Below are 20,009 nucleotides of genomic sequence, written 5' to 3'. Positions count from 1 at the left end.
CTTTTTTTCCTGTTTCCCCATATATTATTAGTTCTTTTCCTTATATAATGCTCTCTTAGGCTCGTTACACTTACAAGTGTGATGAATTCAGTTCGCTTCACACTCACAGTGTGTTCTGGCTGGAACGTCTGGCCCAAACACTGACAACCGGAACTGGACTCAGCACGACAGTTCTGGTTGCTGGCATTCAGGCTGGACATTTCAGCCAACACACACTTTGAATGTGATGCCAGCTGGATGCATCATACTCGTTGTAAGGGGCCTCAGTAATTTTCCCACAGTGAAATGTTCCATCAATGCCATTCCTGCAGTGTGATGCCTCCTTAATGGCACCACAAAGTAAATGATTACTAAATGGCCCAATTTTATGCCTCCGTAGTTGGCCTAAACGATATAATGCTACCTTAAGTAGCCCCTACACAGTGTAACGCCCCCATAGTGGGCCTATACAATGTAATGTTATCTTAGTATACCCTAAACAGTGTAAGGACCCCTTAACAGCCCCAACAATATAATGTTTTAGGCTCTATTAGCCCCCCAACACAGGTTGATTCCCCCTTAATGGCTTCCCACAGTTTTAGGCTCCATTAAAGCTAACCCAACTGTAAAATGCCTCCTTAGTCGTCCCACATGGTATGTGGCCCCCTCTACTATGCAGTGCCCCTTTAGTGTCTACCAAATAGAGGCCCTTCTAACGGATAAAACAAAAAATACTCACCTAGCCCTGGTCTCTGGTTTGGGACAGCAGGTACAATTACTCAAGTACACCTTACTTGCAAGTTCAATTACTATGCATCTTCCAAGCCATAGACAAAGAGCTGGTCAATGGTTCCTTACCATTTCTATTGACACTGCCTAGGACAGCACCGACTACTCCCATAAAATGGACCCTGTTGATTAATGACACCATTCTGCTAATATTTTTTAGGGGTGCATTAGTGGGGTGCTCTGTTACTCCATATCTACTGGAGAAGTCCCGTGTTGTGTTCCAGGTTGGTGAACTCATCTTTATTCCATTATTCTTCTGAAATACAGGAGAATATATTGATCATCACTAATCCTGGGAATTTTCTTAAGCCAGGCTTCAGGCGAGAGGGGGTTCCATGTTTTTTACGAGCTGCTTGAAGGACTTTCAGAAAATGAGAAGCAGAGACTGTATTTACAGGACCCAGAAACCTACTATTATCTTAATCAAGTGAGTACAATTCAATCGGATACTAACTCAAAAAAGAAAGGGAACCTGTCATCAGGAATTGCCCTAATAAACCACAAACATTATGTTGTCAGGCCGTTGAACAGCTTCTAAATTATGTTTGTTTTATGGCCCAGCTTGGTGGCATCATACAGAAAATAAACTTTGAAGTGTGATGTAAATTGGTTGTAGAAAGTCAGTTTAACACTAGAATCAAGCTCTCACTGCCACTGAAAACCTCCACCTGTGTGATTGACATCATGGGCCAGACTTCTGGAGATCTGATCAATGATGTTTTTGGATGCAGGACCATCAATTACAGTGAAGTGGGCATTCTAAGGCAGGGAGAGTTGACTTCAACGTTAAACTCTCCGCCCCCTTGACTTTATAAAACTAAGTAAAATCTCACTTCAAAGTTGATTTTCTGGATGATGCCACAACATATGACCATGAAAAAAACATGGTCATAAAGCTGCTCAGCTGCTTGATAAAATACCGGTAGTGGTGTATTAGACCAATTTATAATGACAGGTTCCCTTTAAGCCCACCTCCACCCAAAGCACAAAATATGCATAAACATAATGTTAGACATGAGTAGTCAACATTTGATGTTCCTTGCTAGATCTCTCCTAAAATGTCTTCTGGGAAGCTTTCTTCCTCCATTGCCCAGAATTGGAATAGTAGTGGGTGTGTGTCTGTGAATTACAGGCTTTCTGCCAAAGTGAGCGACCATTTTTGGTGAAACCTGATGTCTGATGGGGCGAGGTGAATAAAGAAGCAGAGGCTGCATTCTTGATCCATAGTCAAATTTAGTTTTGTAGGTGGAGGGAACTTAAACTGATTGTAAGTTCTAAAATACAGTGGGGAAAATAAGTTTCTCATGTGACCACATGACCTTCTAGTATGCCTCTTCTGGATCATCCAGATGTCAACCATTGGTGAACTTCCAATGGTTGAGCACAAGTGCTGGTGGGAGCAGATAGACCTTGCATGACCTTAAGGATTTTATTCCATGATGGTGTAGTGTGTTACCAACAGTAATCTTTAAAACTGTGGTCCCAGCTCATTTCAGGTCATTGTCCAGGTCTATTGGTCTTGGCCAGGGGGGAGAGGTTGGTGATGAGTTGAAATTCTAAAAAATACAGTCATCTCCAATCTTTGTAGGTGGGAAAAATTACAAAATCGGCAGTATTCCAAATACTTATTTTCCCCACTGTACAAAGACGGTGGAGGAGAGCAGATGGAATGTATAACTTTAATAAAAATAGTGAAATATGTTAATTTAATGACTTTTGAGGGTCGAGCATGTGATCTTCCAGGGAAAAATGACAAGTCGGACTTTATGGTGCTTGAAAAATGCCTTCGAGGGATCGGCCTTTCCGACATTGAGCTGACCTCCATGTGGACTATTCTGAGTGCTATACTGCAGCTGGGCAATATTTGCTTTACTTCTTTCCATGTAAGCGAGTATCATCATGGACAATTATTCTAATTCTTCTGCATTTCCCGTATTCTGATTTATTTGCTCTTTACGTGTGATTCTAGAGTGATACATTTAGTGCTACCGCTGGTTTCAGGATTACTGAGATTAGGATTGTGGCCAGTCTTCTACAGATATCACCCGAGGGGCTGCAGAAATTAATAACTCAACGTGTGACTGTGAGTAATATATCATATATAATCTACCCTGATATGACTAGAATTTGATGGACCCAATGTTTAAGTTAGTGGGTTTATCAGACTTTATTGGCATTTGTTACATTACAAAATTGTCAGATGACTTTTGCTGCATCTGACAGTAGGTGATAATGGAAGGAGAGAATCTGAGCTGACTAAATCCTGGTAGTGAGAGTCCTGATTACCCCGCCCACACACATTCATTCGCAGTGAGAATCCTGATTACCCCGCCCACACACAGTGATTGATAGAGAGAGTCCTGATTACCCCACCCACACACATTGATTGGCAGTGAGAGTCCTGATTACTATGTCCACACACAGTGATGGGCAGTGAGAGTCCTGATTACCCCGCCCACACACAGTGATTGATAGAGAGAGTCCTGATTACCTCGCCCACACACAGTGATTGGCAGTGAGAGTCCTGATTACTATGCCCACACACAGTGATTGGCAGTGAGAGTCCTGATTACTCTGCCTACACACTCTGATTGGCAGTGAGAGTCCTGATTACTTCACCCAAACACAGTGATTGATAGAGAGAGTTCTGATTACCCCGCCCACACACAGTGATTGGCAGTGAGAGTCCTGATTACTCTGCCCACACATAGTGATTGGCAGTGAGATTCCTGATTACCCATCCCACGCAAAGTGGTTGGCAGTGAGAGTTATGATTACTGCTCACACACAGTGATTGGCATTGAGAGTCCTGATTACTCTGCCCACACACAGTGATTGGCAATGAGAGTTATGATTACTGCCCACACACAGTGATTGGCATTGGTAGTCCTGATTACTCTGCCCACACACAGTGATTGGCAGTGAGAGTCATGATTACTCTGCCCACACACAGTGATTGGCAATGAGAGTCCTGATTACTTTGCCCACACACAGTGATTGGCAGTGAGAGTCCTGATTACTCTGCCCACACACAGTGATTGGCAGTGAGAGTCCTGATTACTCTGCCCACACACAGTGATTGGCAGTGAGAGTCCTGATTACTCTGCCCACACACAGTGATTGGCAGTGAGAGTCCTGATTGCTCCGCCCACACACAGTGAGATTCCTGATTACTCTGCTCACACACAGTGATTGGCAGTGTCAGTCCTTATTACCCCTCATACACAGTGATTGACAGAGTCCCAGAGTTTTCAGATGTTCACATCAGTCTATCTTACATAATCATGCTGATACAATATTATTTTTCAGAGTACTTCTTATGACCGGGTTCTTTCCCCTCTCTCTGTGGAAGCCTCCATAGATGTCAGGTAAGTTTAATACTGAGACTATGAGACTGAAGGATTTTACATTGGTAAAAACTGGAGGCATTGGGCACAGAATGGGTTAGAAAAACACAAAAAAAACTTTTCCCAACCCAACAACTTTCCTGGTTTCTGAATGGTCCCTTCTGGTATTATACTGACACTAAAGAAATACTTACTGAGCAATCACTGGCTAGGGAGGGTGGGTTGCTGCTCTGGCCACTTACTGTCTGAGGAGTCATTTCTTACTTGTTGAGATGGAACCTAATATTAGAGACTGGTAGGGGCCTGGGCAGTGATTGTAAAAGGAAGCATGGTATAATGAATTCTTTAACTTTTTTACCCACCCTAAACTAATTTTTTTCCTAGCCTTTATTTATGAATAATATCTGGATATGGAGGAGAACAGAGGAGAGGAAACAATGACAATTTTGCCTTCTATGTCAATAGAGATGCCATCGCCCAGACCCTCTATGCTTTACTCTTTGATTGGATTTTGGAGAGAGGAAATGATTGGCTCTATCCGCGGGAGACGGACAGCTCGCTCTGCATTATCGATATTTGTGGCTTTGAGGTATAACATTTATGTTTCTTTATACCCCTATGATAGACCTAAAGTAGCAGGAAGCTGTTAACAATTATTCATGAGTAGTTAAATATGCATTATCATATTTAATGATTAGAGAGAAAGAGTATGAAGGAATAAAAGGTACCCTGAAAATACCACTTACTCCCATTGGGGCAGAAATTCATCTATACATTGAAGTGATCTAGTGGGTACATGCAATGCTCTATGGGGAAAAAATATGCAAATTATCTTGTGTCAGCCAGTCCAGAGCCAATCATACAGCTCACTGGTTTCTAATGAGGCACGAATTCCAAAATTGCAGATTACAGAGTCTTTGGTTAGATATATTACAATGGGAAATTACTATAGATATTTATCTATATTAGTATGAAAATACCTTGTATGTGAAACAGGAGCAGCCAGTGAGCAAAAGTAGACCCACTACTGTGCCATAAATTTTGGAGAGTATTTAGTTACAGTGGTGGGTGTTTAGGTGGGTCACTGTATTAAGTTGGCTATAATGATCTGTATGAGGATCGGGAAGTAAAAGTTCTCCTTATGTAGACTTTGCCAATTAAGGCTGCCTTACAGGTGTGTGGAGACTTATAGCCATTGATGCTCCACTAGGGGGGAAATATGTAAAGTTTTATAGGATAGGAAAACCACGCCTAATATGTATGATACAGACAAGATGCAGACTAAATGCTTCACAGAAGGCCGGCAGGAGACCATTCAACGTTACTTTACTTTTTGGCGGTGAATACAATAAACAAATATAAAGGGGTGGTTCACTTTCAGAAAATAATTGATATTTTTGGTATAAAGTACAATTTCCAAATATACTTTCTGTGTCAGTTCCTCAAGGTTTTCTACATATCTGCTTGCTGTCATTTAACAGGAAGCTTCATTGCTTACTTCCAGTGGATATAACCCAGTCCATGCTCATGTTATGTCACACAGGGGCCCTTTAAGTACCTAACCATGTTATGAGGGCTGTCTCTTCCCAAATATATGCTATGGAGGACCTGTGGTTGAATGAGAGTTTGTGCAGAAGCTGAACTGTAGCAGATTCGGGGACGAGTGGCCAAAGTAATACAAAAAATTGGTGGATTAAAGTACAAGGACAGGTTATAGCAGTGAGTGTGTAATTCTCTTTAACGGGATATTGTGATGGTGAATACATTGTACACATACATGGGGGTGCTTGATGCCTTTCTTAAAAGCAAAAATATTACATGTTAAAGGGACTAGATTTTACTTATGGGACATCGGTGCAGATATTTTAGGATTATAGGTTGGACTTGATGGACCCATGTCTTTATCCAATTTTATCTACTATCCGTGTTCTTTTCATAACCATTGTCCTGTAGGACATCAGTTCTTTCTGACTTTGGAGTCTAAACCCTTTGGTTTGTGTTGCAGAATCTTGGTGTTAACAGCTTGGAACAACTATGCAGGAACTTTGCTAATGAGCAGATCCAGCGCCACAGCATAGATAGTCTTGTCACCCAGGAACAGGTAAATCAAACTAATTTATCCTATGTAGTGATAAAACTAACTACATATGTCTCCTTAATGAAGATCTGTTCTGTCTCTGAAATATTGAAGGCTGAATATGCCAGAGAGGGGCTGTGCTGGGTGCCCATTTCTGCGGAGAGCAGCGAATCCTGCCTGGGGCTACTTGCAGATCGACCCCATGGAATTCTTCAAATTCTAGAGGAGCAAAGCAAGTTGGCTCAGGTACAATATGTGTGCCCACTATGTTCGTACTAGATAGGAAGAATAGTTTGGATAATAACCAAAAAATATATGATGAGAGAAGGACAGAATTTTAGTTTTTACAATCCCCAAAAAAGGTGCACAGTCCGACGAAACTGAGCAGCGCGACCCTTAGAAAATAAGCCCCAATGTGCTCTTGAGCAGGTATAACATCCAGATCGCTCACTGGGGTAATGGCACAGCTACTGATAGACATTTTGTGCAGGTGTATGGTTTATAATTAGCTTTTATAGTTGGAGGATGATTACGTGCCACCCTGACCTTTCCCCAGGACAAGAGAGACTACACCAAGAATGCAAACACATAAAAGAAAAATGCATAGTATGTAAACTTGGTACAGTATGCACCCAATAAAAGGGTGTGCAATATGTATAGAGTCGGGTGTAACTAGGAGAGGCAGGGCCCCATAGAAGACTTTTGATTGGAGCCCCCCTACCCCATCCAAAAATATGCACACATTTATGAACCGATGCATGCTATGTACTGTGGAAAATGTGCAGAATTGCATGGTTGTCATTGACTGGTTTCCCAGAACTGTATCCACAGACCAAGGCAATACATTTAAGCCCTTTCTCTAGTTGTGGGCCTTTCTTTGTTCACCTGTCTGAGCACAGTTCTTTCTCTGTGAAGTTTTTTTCTCACCACCTGTCATGAGACAGTTTGGGGGTCATGCTCTAGGACAGTGATGGTGAACCTTATAGAGACAGAGTGCCCGAACTAAAACCAAAATCCATTTATTTACTGTTAAGTGCCAACGTGACATTTTGACAGTAACTTACTGCTACCTGTTCTTCCACTTCTTTAAATTGTATCGGATGACAATACAATTGAAATAAGGAGGGCAAATTGAGACTTTCATTATAGCTTCTCTCCAAGTTGCCTGGGACAGCAGGAAGATTTGATGGATTTGGTCCTGTTTGGTGAACTCTGTCCTGGGGTGATGACCTAAGTGCCCACAGAAAAGGCTCTGAGTGCCACCTCTGGCACCCGTGCCATAGGTTCGCCACCACTGCTCTAGGACTTTGTATGGTTTTCATGGGATAATTCCTTACACCCAGAGATTGCACCTTATTGTGCTGCCCATGCAGTAGAGCCAGTCTGGCTCCTCTACATTTTTTCCTGCCCCACTGACCACTGGTCCCAGGCTGAAGATATACTACTACCACAGCCAACTGACTGCAGCTCTCATGAATTTTGCCAGCCTGTTACCCTATTGTGGCTGTTTGAGATTTTTTACTCTTTTTCTTTGCTTGACCCTGCTGATCCATGACAGCGTTGGATAAAGCCTACCCTAGGACATAGGGGGTCATTTACTAAGTGCCCGATTTGCGGTTTCCCGATGTGTTACCCGAATATTTCTGATTTGCGCCGATTTCCCCTGAATTGCCCCAGGATTTTGGCGCACGCGATCGGATTGTGGCGCATCGGCGCTGGCATGCATGCAACGGAAATCAGGGGGCGTGGCCGAACGAAAACCCGATGGATTCGAAAAAAACGTCTCATTTTTAAAAAAAATCTGTCGCGGAGCTTGCACTTACCTTCACTCAGCCCGGCTCGGTGAACTCCAGAGCGTTCCGATGCTTTTCAGCGCAGCAGCGCCACCTGGTGGACGGCGGAGGAACTACCTTAATAAATCCCAGCCAGGACCGGATCCAGCTCAGAGAATGCGCCGCTGGATCGCGAATGGACCGGGTAAGTAAATCTGCCCCATAGTGCTATCATGACAAGCTTTATGCCACACCCAAGCCAACAACTCAATTCCTGGCCTACAAGCTTCCCTCTAACAACATCTACGTACATGTTCCTTGGTGGCATGTGTGGCACATACATTTCACTAGTGAAGGTTCAAGAGGTGGGGTTCATATCCAGTATTGGACTGCCCCACCAGGCTAGTAGAGGAACTAGCTTAGGTTTTAACCTACTACTGGACTTCTGGTTGCACCAAAGAACCAAAGTCCTATATTTGTTGTGATCCAAACAACCCTTTAAATATACATTTTATTTAAGGATGGAAAACAAATCTTATGGTTCTCGGGGGATAATATCAATGTAATATGGCTTCTGATGAGATCAAAGACAAACACTAGATCATTATAGGAATTAATAATTGTTGCAAGTCCTAATATCATGGTATCCATTAGCTCTGTTTCTGATTAGCACTATGCTGCAGTGAGCTCCTGTCCAGAGTTCTTAAGGGGCGTAACTACAATGATAGCAGCCATAGCAGCTTGTGTGGGGCCCACAGTGTCAGGAGGCCCCAACATCTGGGGTAATTGGTATGAATATGCTATATGTGTGTATTTGTGATGTGTATACGGTGTATGTGTGTATATATGGTGTGTATATACTGTATGTATATTTTTTAGGGGCTAGTGGGGCCCATGCAGAAGTCTGCTATGGGAATTTGCCTCTCCTAGTTACACCCCTGATAATATTGTATAAATAATAGGCAAAAAAATCATCATAACTAATATCCTCTTTCCCTACCTAGGCCACAGACCACACTTTCTTACAGAAGTGTCACTATCATCACGGGGACAGCAGCTGCTATATCAAGCCCAAGCTTCCTCTACCTGTATTTACATTGCAACATTATTGTGGACCTGTAACCTACCAGGTGATGTGTTCAATTTAACAGAGTGAGTAATATTACAACATATGCCAGATGGATCTGAATCACACCAGAATCTCATGTCCTCTAGGTCCATAACTTCCTAAGCAAGAACCGAGACCGACTCCCAGCTGTTGCCCGAGAGATCTTGGCCCAGAGTCGCTTGAAAGTAACAAAGATCTTCCATTATTCCCGTTACTTTCCTGTATCCACATATGTTCTCCTTTACATCTCAGGTTTCCATTCACCTTTAATTTGGTGTATCCGTTTCCTAAACACTATTTAATTCACTTTTCCAGTTTCTCCTTGTCCCTCTGTATTATGTCTCTTCATTGAGTATAATCTTAGATTTTACTTGCCATTATATTTTCTTTACTTTTTTCTTAGCTACTTTCTGACCTTGTCAAGAAGGAGAGCGATGGTCCCCAGTCTCAAGCGGGAAAGTCAGAGAATAAATACTCAGAGTCTACTTTAACTGGAAGATTCCAGGTGACCCTTCGGGAACTGACCTGTCGTCTAAAAAGGTATAATAGGTCATATGGGTACCAAATAATAGCCTAGTGCCCCTGCTGTGATATTGGATGTCTGTACACACCCAAGTTCTTTTATGTCTAATTACAACATTATTAGGAATTTTAGGGGATAAATAATGTGAATATGGCACTTATTTCTATAAAACCTGTCATTTTGTACTGCAGTTAATTCAGAAGGCAGCATGTTACAGAACAGGAGGAGCTGAGCAGATTATACATAGTGTCCTATCTGCAGGCAGCATGTTACAGAACAGGAGGAGCTGAGCAGATTATACATAGTGTCCTATCTGCAGGCAGCATGTTACAGAACAGGAGTAGCCGAGCAGATTGTACACAGTGTCCTATCTGCAGGCAGCATGTTACAGAACAGGAGGAGCCGAGCAGATTGTACATAGTGTCCTATCTGCAGGCAGAATGTTATAGAGCAGGAGGAGCTGAACAGATTGCAAACAGTATCCTATGTACAGGCAATATGTGATAGAGCAGTAGAAGCTCGGCTAAGTGTACAAAGTATCATATCTGCAGGCAGCATGTTATCCAGCAGGAGGAGCCGAGCAGATTGTACATAGTGTCCTATCTGCAGGCAGCATGTTATAGAGCAGGGGGAGCTGAGCAGATTGTACAAAGTGTCATATCTATAGGAAGGATGTTATAGAGCAGGTGGAGATTAGTAGATTATTCATAGTGTACTATCCACAGACAGCATGGTATAGGGCAGGAGGAGCTGAGCACATTGTAAACAGTGTCCTATGTGCAGGAAGCATGTTATAGAGCAGGATGAGCGAAGTAGATTGTAGATAATGTCCAGTAGGTGGGATATTCACTAGAACCAGGGAATCACAGTAAAGCCATAGCTGGAATTCTTAGGAAGCGATAGTCAGGCCACTGCTATAAAGTTCTATAGGATTTACTGAAGCAGATGTGCTCTTGTCAAGCATTGGGGTGGTACTGAGGTCCCTTGGTCAGAGTCAGAGTTATCTATCTTGTGGGACATTTGGAAAAAAAGTTAATGCTTTGTTCTTCAAAATTACATTTATTAATATTTAGAATCTACTTTCACACAAAATATGGGATACAATAAAGATGTTTTGAGTTAACTCTGAATTATCTTATCGAATTCTCAGGAGCCATACATTATTTGTGCGCTGTATCTCCCCCAACCCAAAAAAGGTAATTATTTGCTAAATAACAACCCCCAAGATATATATATAATACATCCAAGCTCATGTAGCACATTTGTATATGACAGCTTCCCGGTATATTTGATGTGGAGTTTGTCAGCTCCCAACTGAGGAATTCAGGGATCCTGGAAGCCGTGCAGCTGATGAAAGATGGCTATCCTATCCGCATCCCACTTGGACACTTTGTGTATCGGTGAGATTGGTCGTCTTCTCTTTGGGTCCATTACTGTGAGCATTTTCTCCTTCACTAACCGTTGTTGTCTTCTTCAGATACGGCCACCTTGCCGGAAAGGGAAACACGTTCCCAGACGACAGAGGCTATTGTGCTGCGGTACTAACCAAGATATTTGGCGACTCTTCAGCGCTGTATCAGATTGGCATCTCCAAGGTATGAACTCGTGTTCCACACCCGGTTATTAACCCATTCAGTTTTTGCATCACAATTTTGTAAAGTTTTTTGCTTGTGTCAATTTGTTTTACTTTAATGAAAGATTATTTTTTTTCTTATTTTTATACATATAATGTTATAGAATTATTAGGCTCATAACTTGACAAGGGTTGTCTTCCATAATTTGTATATATGCTAATGCTGGACATCCTCTATGAATATTGATTAGGTCTTTCTAAAAGAGCGTGCCCGAGAGATACTACAGAGAAAATGGGAAGACATTCAAAGTTTGGCCGCTCTTACGCTACAGAAAAATCTTCGAGGATTCCTCAACAGGAAGAATTTCCAAGTATACCGCCAAAAAATCACAGTTGTCCAGGCTCATGTGAGGGGGCGACAAGCCAGGTAAGCATCTGCGATACATTTATAACTGGCCCTGCCTTTAGAATAATAAACTTACTGGGGCAGATTTACTTACCCGGTCCTGTCGCGATCCCCGAGCTGCTTTCTCCGACGAGGATAAAGTCCGGCGTGATTCTTCAAGATCGTGCGTCCATTTTCCTGCATGTGTCGCTTCCCTGTTGAGGTCCGCCAGAGTTCACCTTCTTCTTCCCGGTGCATGTGAGTGCATTGTCTTGCGACACAATTTGAATTATAAATCCCGCGCTTAGTCCGAATCAGTCGGGTTATCCGTCGGCGACGCCCCTGATTTGTGTCGCATGCAAGTCAGAGCAATTGCGCCAAAATCCAATCGCGTGCACCAAAAACCCCACTTAAATGCGGCACAAATAGTCGGGATACCTGACGAAAATGCGCAGTGCGGACCCTTAGTAAATGTGCCCCACTGTGTAAGTCAGTGGTGGTGAACCTATGGCACGGGTGCCAGAGGTGGCACTCGGAGCCCTGTCTGTGGGCACCCAGGCCATCACCAAAGAGAACACAAGGGATCTTCATGGATTCCCAGAAGGCCCAGGACTTTCTGCACTCAGTGCTATCTTAAAGCGACAGCGCTGCCCGAGACTACAGGAGGAATGGGAAGGGGTGGGCAGATCTGGAATATTATAGTAGCTTCAGCTCCAGGCCCGAAAATTCTTCCTATTCAGAGGAACCTAATAATAATAATTCTTTATTTATATAGCGCACACAGATTACGCAGCGCTGCACAGGCATGTCAAATTGGTTTCTGTCCCCATGGGGCTCACAATCTAAACAACCTAACAGCATGTTTTTGAAGTGTGGGAGGAAACCGGAGTACCCGGAGGAAGCCCACGCAAACATGGAGAGAACATACAAACTCTTTGCAGATGTTCACCTGGGTGGGATTTGAACCCAGGACCCCAGTGCTGCAAGGCAGAAGTGCTACTCACTCAGCCACCGTGCCGCCCTAAGCTGAATTTGTCACCCTTTCTTTCTACTGTATTGGTGTTCTTAGGATACTGATACGATTGAAAGCCATAACAGCAAGAAGTTACTGCTTAAATTGTACTTAAATGTCGACACTTTGGGATAAATAAGTGGGTTTTGGTTGTAGTCTGGGCACTCCCTGTCTAAAAGGTTCACCATCACTGGTGTAAGTTGATCATTTACAGCTCAACATTATACAGAGGCATCCATACATTGTGGTTAGGATATATTAGTGGGGGTCTCACACCAAGCGCTCCCTCTGATCACTGGTTATCTTCAGCCTATACACACAGAATCGACCAGCAACCAAACAGCGCCATTCTCTGAGTAGTGGCCAGATCAGGTTACTGCATTTGACTAGAAGCCAAGCTCCAGGTTTAGACAAAACAGGGAACAAAACAACCTGTGCTTATTCATCGGTTCCACTTTTGCCATCTGTTTAGTTGGCCTCCAGATATTGTTGTGTTACGATAGTGTTCTTATCACATTATATTCTATGCCTTCATACGTAGACAGCGATACCGGAAACTGAAGAACACGCGGGTGCAGTTTGGGGCTGTCCTCCTGATTTCCAGGATTCCCTCCATCCACAGACGTATTTGCCAGGTGACGCATATATATATATAGATTTTTTTTCCTGTATGTCTCCTCCTTGTATAGGCCTTTTCCCCTATGGCGTTGTATCATCCCTTGCCCCATGCATCCACCTAGTTATATAATCTATAGTTCCCTGAGACCTCTCATGTACCAAAGTCCATATGACATTTGAAGAAATGAGTTAACATCCACCTTGCTCTTTCTCTGATGTTTTTCCTTATTGGACTTTGTCCCTCCCTGCCCTCCGGGTGTGTCTGGTTGTCACTTTTCTATCACACGGAGCTACAGGCGCTACATGAGATCTGCTGTGGAGGGGCTCCTTCCTATTAGATTGGGGTATGGATATATAGGGGTAGATGTTTATACATTGCGGATTAGACCGATGTAGCATTCGGTGCAGTTAGGTGACCCTCTTATATGTTCCGTATGTGTCCTATAGCTCTGCGTTTACTACGTGTATTAAGTCTGTCGTCCTTCCTGTCCTATGTATGATTTTCTGTGTAAACGTGACGGCTGCCTCTTTGCATATCAGGAGGTATATTAATGGAAACCTTTGTCTCTACAGCTGAAGGCCACAGGTGAGGAGTCCCTTCCCAGCATGGTGAGTATACACGTCTTATATCTCATAGCTATGTGTGGCCATCAGCATTCTGGACACAAGATTTGTGGTTTAGAAGAAATGTGATTATTTTATGGGAATATAAGACATACATTACCTATATTATACCTATGTTGACACTAAATTTGATCTCTTGCTAAAACCCTTTTACTTATACTTTTAAGTGCTGGAGGATGACCCTAAGATGCATCACACCCTTATTGTGTCCTATGCATTGCCTGACTCATCAGGCCACTTGATTGTATAAACCAGATTTTTAACGGGAAACCATAAAACTGGAATCCTGTATAGTGATATAAAGTTATGTGGGAGGAGGAACTGAGCAGATTGATATATAATGTTCTGAAACATATTCTGTATATTTTTTATTGGCTGTAAATCCTGCCCTAAACTATGCAGAAATCACTAGGCTGGTGCCTGTATCGGAGGAATAACACTGTGTTATGGTCATCTCTGCAGGCTGTGTGTTTAGTTTGCAGTCTTCTATGTGTATTTTATTGGAGACTTAGCTGCTGTGACTCACTGCTCCCCCTCCCCTCTGCATAGACCTGCTGTGTAATCTGACATCCTTATAAGCTTTTGTCTTGTTACTAGAACAAAGGGGATTCAGAGGATTTCAGAGGCAAAAGTAGATTAGGTAGAAGGGCTCACCAGGGCTCCTCAGATAATTAGGACTCTTACTGTCAATTACTACGGTGTGGGTGGGGTAATCAGGATTCTCACTATTGATAACTGTGTTTGGGTGGGTTAATAAGGACTCACCCTGTCAATCACTGTGTATTGGCAGGGTAATCAGGACTCTCCCTGTCAATCACTGTGTGTGGGCGGAGTAATCAGGACTCGTTTTGTCAATCACTGTGTGTGGGGGCAGTAATCAGGACTCTCTATGTAAATCACTGAGTGTGGGAGCGGTAATAAGGACTCTTGCTGCCAATCACTGTATGTGGGAGCGGTAATCAGGACTCTCCCTGTCAATCACTGTATGTGGGAGTGGTAATCAGGACTCTCCCTGTCAATCACTGTATGTGAGAGCGGTAATCAGGACTCTCTTTGTCAATCGCTGTGTGTGGGTGGGGTAATCAGGACTTTCTATGTCAATCGCTGTGTGTGGGTGGGGTAATCAGGACTCGTTTTGTCAATCACTGTGTGTGGGGGCAGAAATCAGGACTCTCTATGTAAATCACTGAGTGTGGGCGGGGTAATAAGGACTCTTGCTGCCAATCACTGTATGTGGGAGCGGTAATCAGGACTCTCCCTGTCAATCACTGTATGTGGAAGCGGTAATCAGGACTCTCCCTGTCAATCACTGTATGTGAGAGCGGTAATCAGGGCTCTCTATGTCAATCGCTGTGTGTGGGTGGGGTAATCAGGACTCTCTATGTCAATCGCTGTGTGTGGATGGGGTAATCAGGACTCTCTATGTCAATCGCTGTGTGTGGGTTGAGTAATCAGGACTCTTACTGTTTCCCCCAGGAATCCCCTCAGAATTTACATAATGGGGCTAATTTACTAAGGGCTCCGCGGCCGCACATTCGTCGGGTTTCCTGAATTTTTCAGTTTTGCGCCAAATTCCGCCGCAATTGGATTTCGGCGCAATTGTGCCGACTTTTACACGACAGAAATCAGGGGGCCTAGCCGTCAAACAACCCAACGGATTCGGAAAAACCGTGGAATTTAAAAAAGGAAATGTGTCGCAAGATCACACTTACATGCACCGGGAAGAAGCAGGTGAACTCCGGCGGACCTCAGCACACCAGCGACACATGGTGGATATCGGGCGCACGACCTTAGTGAATCCCGGCAGAACCACGTCGGAGAACGCGCCGCGGGATCGCGCAGAGACCGGGTAAGTAAATGTGCCCCAATATAATTGATTTCATGTGGAAGTAATCCACCCTCTCTAGCAAAAGTGATATCATGTAAAATCCTATAGCTCTATCATAATATCAGTGTCTCCTGGGGGCTGTCCTATATGTGTATAGCCTATAGATTCAGCAGCTTTGTGACTATTTGGAATGTAAACGGTTGTCAAGATATGTAATCTAAGCCACAAACTAAGACCAAGCCCATTTTTATGACGGCCACAAATGTCAAGTGTAAGAGAAATGCAGAGCAGCATATTTCTTTATCAGATAACGTGTAGGTGTAGAAACTCTCACTGCACCAGAGTGTGGTAATGTTTGGAAAATGATTACAGATTATTATGATGTATTACGGCATAACAGCAATGGTATAAATGTCACTATACCTGTCTTATTTCTAGGACCTGTCTGCCTTGGACGTTCCTGCTGAGTTAGCGGCTGTTTTGAATTCTGCCCAGGGTGAGTAAACCTCAGATACCCCATCTGATTGGTTGGGATTGGCACCCCATCTGATTGGTTGTGATTGGCATCCCAGCTGATTGGTTAGGATTGGCACCCCAGCTGATTGGTTAGGATTGGCACCACAGCTGATTGGTTGGGATTGGCACCACAGCTGATTGGTTGGGATTGGCACCCCAGCTGATTGGTTGGGATTGGAACCCCAGCTGATTGGTTGGGATTGGCACCCCAACTGATTGGTTGGGATTGGCACCGCAGCTGATTGCTTGGGATTGGCACCGCAGTTGATTGGTTGGGATTGGAAACCCATCTGATTGGTTGGGATTGGCACCCCAGATGATTGGTTGGGATTGGGACCCCAGCTGATTGGTTGGGATTGGCACCGCAGCTGATTGGTTGGGAATGGCACCGCAGCTGATTGTTTGGGATTGGCACTACAGCTGATTGGATGGGATTGGCACTGCAGCTGATTGGATAGGATTGGCACCCCAGCTGATTGCTTGGGACTGGCACCCCATCTGATTGGATAGGATTGGCACCCCAGCTGATTGCTTGGGATTGGCACCCCAGCTGATTGGTTGGGATTGGCACCCCAGCTGATTGGTTGGGATTGGCACCCCAGTTGATTGGTTGGGATTGGCACTGTAGCTGATTGGTTGGGATTGGCACCCCAGCTGATTGGTTGGGATTGGCACTGCAGTTGATTGGATGGGATTGGCAACCCAGCTGATTGGATGGGATTGGTACACCAGCAGTTTGGTGAATGAGCCTATTCTGAGACTTCCTGCCATGAGAGAGCTGCCTCTTGTGAAGTCTGAGCCCTTTATTCGTTTATTTTTCTATTTATTTTCTTGTAGAACTTTCAAAAATACTTTAATGAGCAAATTGCATTGCAGACATTGCTACAGAATCCGCTGCCATACTGGATCATTTTTACATGTTGGATTATGTGTTAAATTCATTGAATATCTAAAATTTATACAAAAAAATCTCAAAAATTAAAAAAAAATAAAGCAATCAAGATTTGACATTAGACCTAGTTAAAGTGGTTCCCCCTGACTGTGGAAAGTCCCACTGGGGGTCAAAGAAAATATGAAGTTCAATCCCTTCTCTTTCAATGTTGACCAGTAAGATCAACTTTAAAGGGGTATTCTCCTCTCCTCTGGGCATTTACATTCAGTTTCATTTAAATGCCATATATAAACATTTCTTCAATTAGATGTTATTAAAAAAATTACCCGTGTGAAGATAATTTCTCATAAATCTAGTCATATGGTCCCTTAGAAACAAAACTTTGTCCTTGGATACGGCCACCTCTGCTGGAGCGATTGCATGAAGAAACAAAAAGTTTTTGTATATTAAATGTCCGGAAGTTACTGTATGTCCCACAGCCGTCCTCTGGTAATGAACGCTGAATCCAGGTGCTCAGGCAGGACTCAATAGCGCATGTCTGTCCACTGCTGCCAGAGTGTGAGGTGGTCATATCCAAGGAAGCTATCTCGTTCCCAAGGGACAACATGGCTACATTTATGAGAAATTATCTTCACACAGGAACATTTTTTTATTAACTTCCAATTGAAGAAATATTTACAAATGAATTTAATTAAATGCAAATGCCCAGATGGGAAAATCCCTTTAACTCCACATTTGATCTTTTACCAAGTATGGTGTCTTGAGAGAAGATTTTTTTTAACACCTCCACCAACTCCAACTTGGACCTCCACAGCTTAGTTGGAACTTTGATTAATCAGCCATGAATTAGATTATTAAATGTCGAGTCCGTGGCCCTCACCTGGAAAAGTCCAACAACGCCCATTGACAGTAAAGAACCTAATTAGCATACTATGTGCTAAAACCAACAAAACAATTACTCAGGAATGAGAAAAAAATCACAAGCAGCATAGCCGGTTATGGGAATCAAAGAGTCGGAGTTGGTGGTTGTGACGGAAGGTCTTCAAGTAGCTGTAAATTTAGGAATGTGTTTGCAGTCTAATTATATGGATGTAAAGAAATTTCTCTTATGTAAACTGTTACAGCAAGGTCGCAAGCACAAGGAGCGGGGATCACAGAGGTGCCTCCACCTCAAGTCAAGGCCCAGGGTGTCTTGACGCTTCCTCCAGACATAAACAATTATCCGTTCTCCATCTTTATCCGCTCCTATTTTAAGGTATGTAATCTTATTCCTTATTAGTCTCTGGGACCGTCCATCTTAGTCTAATTAGCATATTGGGGCAGATTTACTTACCCGGTCCATTCGCAATCCAGCAGCGCGTTCTCTGCGCTGGATTCGGGTCCGGCCGGGATTTAATAAGGTAGTTCCTCCCCCGTCCACCAGGTGGCGCTGCTGCGCTGAAAAGCATCTGAACGCACCGGAATTCACCGAGGCCGGCTGAGTGAAGGTAAGCGCGTCCCAAGCGACACATTTTCCGTTTTTAAATGCAGCGGTTTTTCCAAATCCGTCGGGTTTTCGTTCGGCCATGCCCCCCGATTTCCGTCATGTGCATGCCGGTGCTGATGCGCCACAATCCGATCGCGTGCGCCACAATTCCGGGGCAATTCAGGTACAATCGGAAATATTCGGGTAACACGTCGGGAAAACGCGAATCGGGCCCTTAGTAAATGACCCCCATTGTGTGATGAAACTAACTAACTATGGTAAAATTTGAACTGCGTCAGAATCTGTCAATTTTATTACCCTTCCAGGATTCAGCCCTACCACCCTTGGGACAACCTCTCCAGCACCCTCTAACTCGTGTGTCACAGTATGATCATGCGGTGGCCCTGGAGTTATATAAACTGGTGAGAAACACAATCATTTGCATATTTTGTCCAACTGGTAACACGTTACCACCGACTGACTGTTCCGTACTCTTATTAGGCCATGCGTTTTGTGGGAAATACCACAATGCCCCCGTGGCAGCAGAGGATCATTGGAAATTACATAGTGGAACGCTGTTTGCGGCAGTCCTCACTTTACGACGAGGTCCTCTGCCAGGCAGCGACTCTTACTGTGCAGAACAACAATGAGGAGCAGAGTCAGCGGGGATGGCTCCTGCTTTCAAGCCTACTGAGCTGTCTCATTCCTTCGCCAACCCTAGAGAAGCCTCTGCTTAAGTGAGTAAATCCCTTGTTAGTATTGTCATACACCATGACCTTAGTATGTGGTGGCAGTAATTCTCGCTCTTGGACAGGTATGTCTCAGATCAAGGGTACGAAGCGTACAAGGCCATCTGCCAGAGCAAGATCATCAGAGCCAAGCAGAACGAGTTCAATACAGTGCGCCAACATGCACCGACTCTACTGGAGTGGACGGCTAATGAGAGAAAGGGGAAGATGGTAATGGATGTCTTCACTTATAACGGTGAGTCCCTCATGCTTTGTGTATACTATGGAGTGGCCATCCTGTTTTGGGCAAAGATGCAGCTTAATTTTTGAACAGTCACTTTTTAAAAACCATAGCTTTTTATGGCAGCCGAATGAGGGCTTGTTTTTTATGGATTGAGTTGATTTTTTTAGTGGCACCATCTTGGGGTACATAGAGTTTGTTGATAATTTTTTATCAACCCCGTTAATTTGGAGGGATGCAATTGCAATGCTGATGTTTCTTGATGTTTTTAATTTATGGTGTATAGATAACATGATAGCTTTGGACTTTAGGTCAGTACAGTTCAAAGACATCACATTGTATGATGTATTTGTAAAATCTTTAGACTATTGCACGATGAAAAGACTTTTATTCCCCCCACCCCTATGGGCTGTGTTTGGGTTTGTCTTCTCATGGGTCAGGCAGCGGTGCACAGAGTCTAGTACAGAAGAAAGGATAACCAGCCCTGAGTCACCTGAGCAGCAGCCATATATCCAGCCGAAATATGTTGCCA

The 20,009-nt window shown here is 43.6% G+C and overlaps 1 protein-coding gene across 1 annotated transcript in view; it reads left to right on the top strand.

Annotated features, from left to right (window-relative positions):
- Positions 1-20,009, top strand: part of MYO15B (myosin XVB) — a 56,314-nt gene that overhangs the window by 5,826 nt on the left and 30,479 nt on the right. The window contains exons 5-25 of the mRNA XM_072113559.1: positions 929-992; positions 2,490-2,651; positions 2,738-2,851; positions 4,078-4,136; positions 4,581-4,704; positions 6,121-6,216; positions 6,307-6,438; positions 8,969-9,094; positions 9,180-9,257; positions 9,476-9,612; positions 10,746-10,791; positions 10,871-10,995; positions 11,073-11,190; positions 11,420-11,595; positions 13,107-13,200; positions 13,757-13,792; positions 16,074-16,131; positions 18,168-18,298; positions 18,835-18,930; positions 19,010-19,245; positions 19,323-19,492. Of these exons, the coding sequence (XP_071969660.1) occupies positions 929-992; positions 2,490-2,651; positions 2,738-2,851; positions 4,078-4,136; positions 4,581-4,704; positions 6,121-6,216; positions 6,307-6,438; positions 8,969-9,094; positions 9,180-9,257; positions 9,476-9,612; positions 10,746-10,791; positions 10,871-10,995; positions 11,073-11,190; positions 11,420-11,595; positions 13,107-13,200; positions 13,757-13,792; positions 16,074-16,131; positions 18,168-18,298; positions 18,835-18,930; positions 19,010-19,245; positions 19,323-19,492 (2,378 nt within the window). The remainder of the gene's footprint in view (positions 1-928; positions 993-2,489; positions 2,652-2,737; positions 2,852-4,077; positions 4,137-4,580; positions 4,705-6,120; positions 6,217-6,306; positions 6,439-8,968; positions 9,095-9,179; positions 9,258-9,475; positions 9,613-10,745; positions 10,792-10,870; positions 10,996-11,072; positions 11,191-11,419; positions 11,596-13,106; positions 13,201-13,756; positions 13,793-16,073; positions 16,132-18,167; positions 18,299-18,834; positions 18,931-19,009; positions 19,246-19,322; positions 19,493-20,009) is intronic.

Source organism: Engystomops pustulosus, chromosome 6 (assembly GCF_040894005.1).
Source record: "Engystomops pustulosus chromosome 6, aEngPut4.maternal, whole genome shotgun sequence".
Lineage (NCBI taxonomy): Eukaryota > Metazoa > Chordata > Amphibia > Anura > Leptodactylidae > Engystomops > Engystomops pustulosus.
Note: the sequence above shows the minus strand (reverse complement) of the source record. Positions and strands in the feature narration are given on the sequence as shown.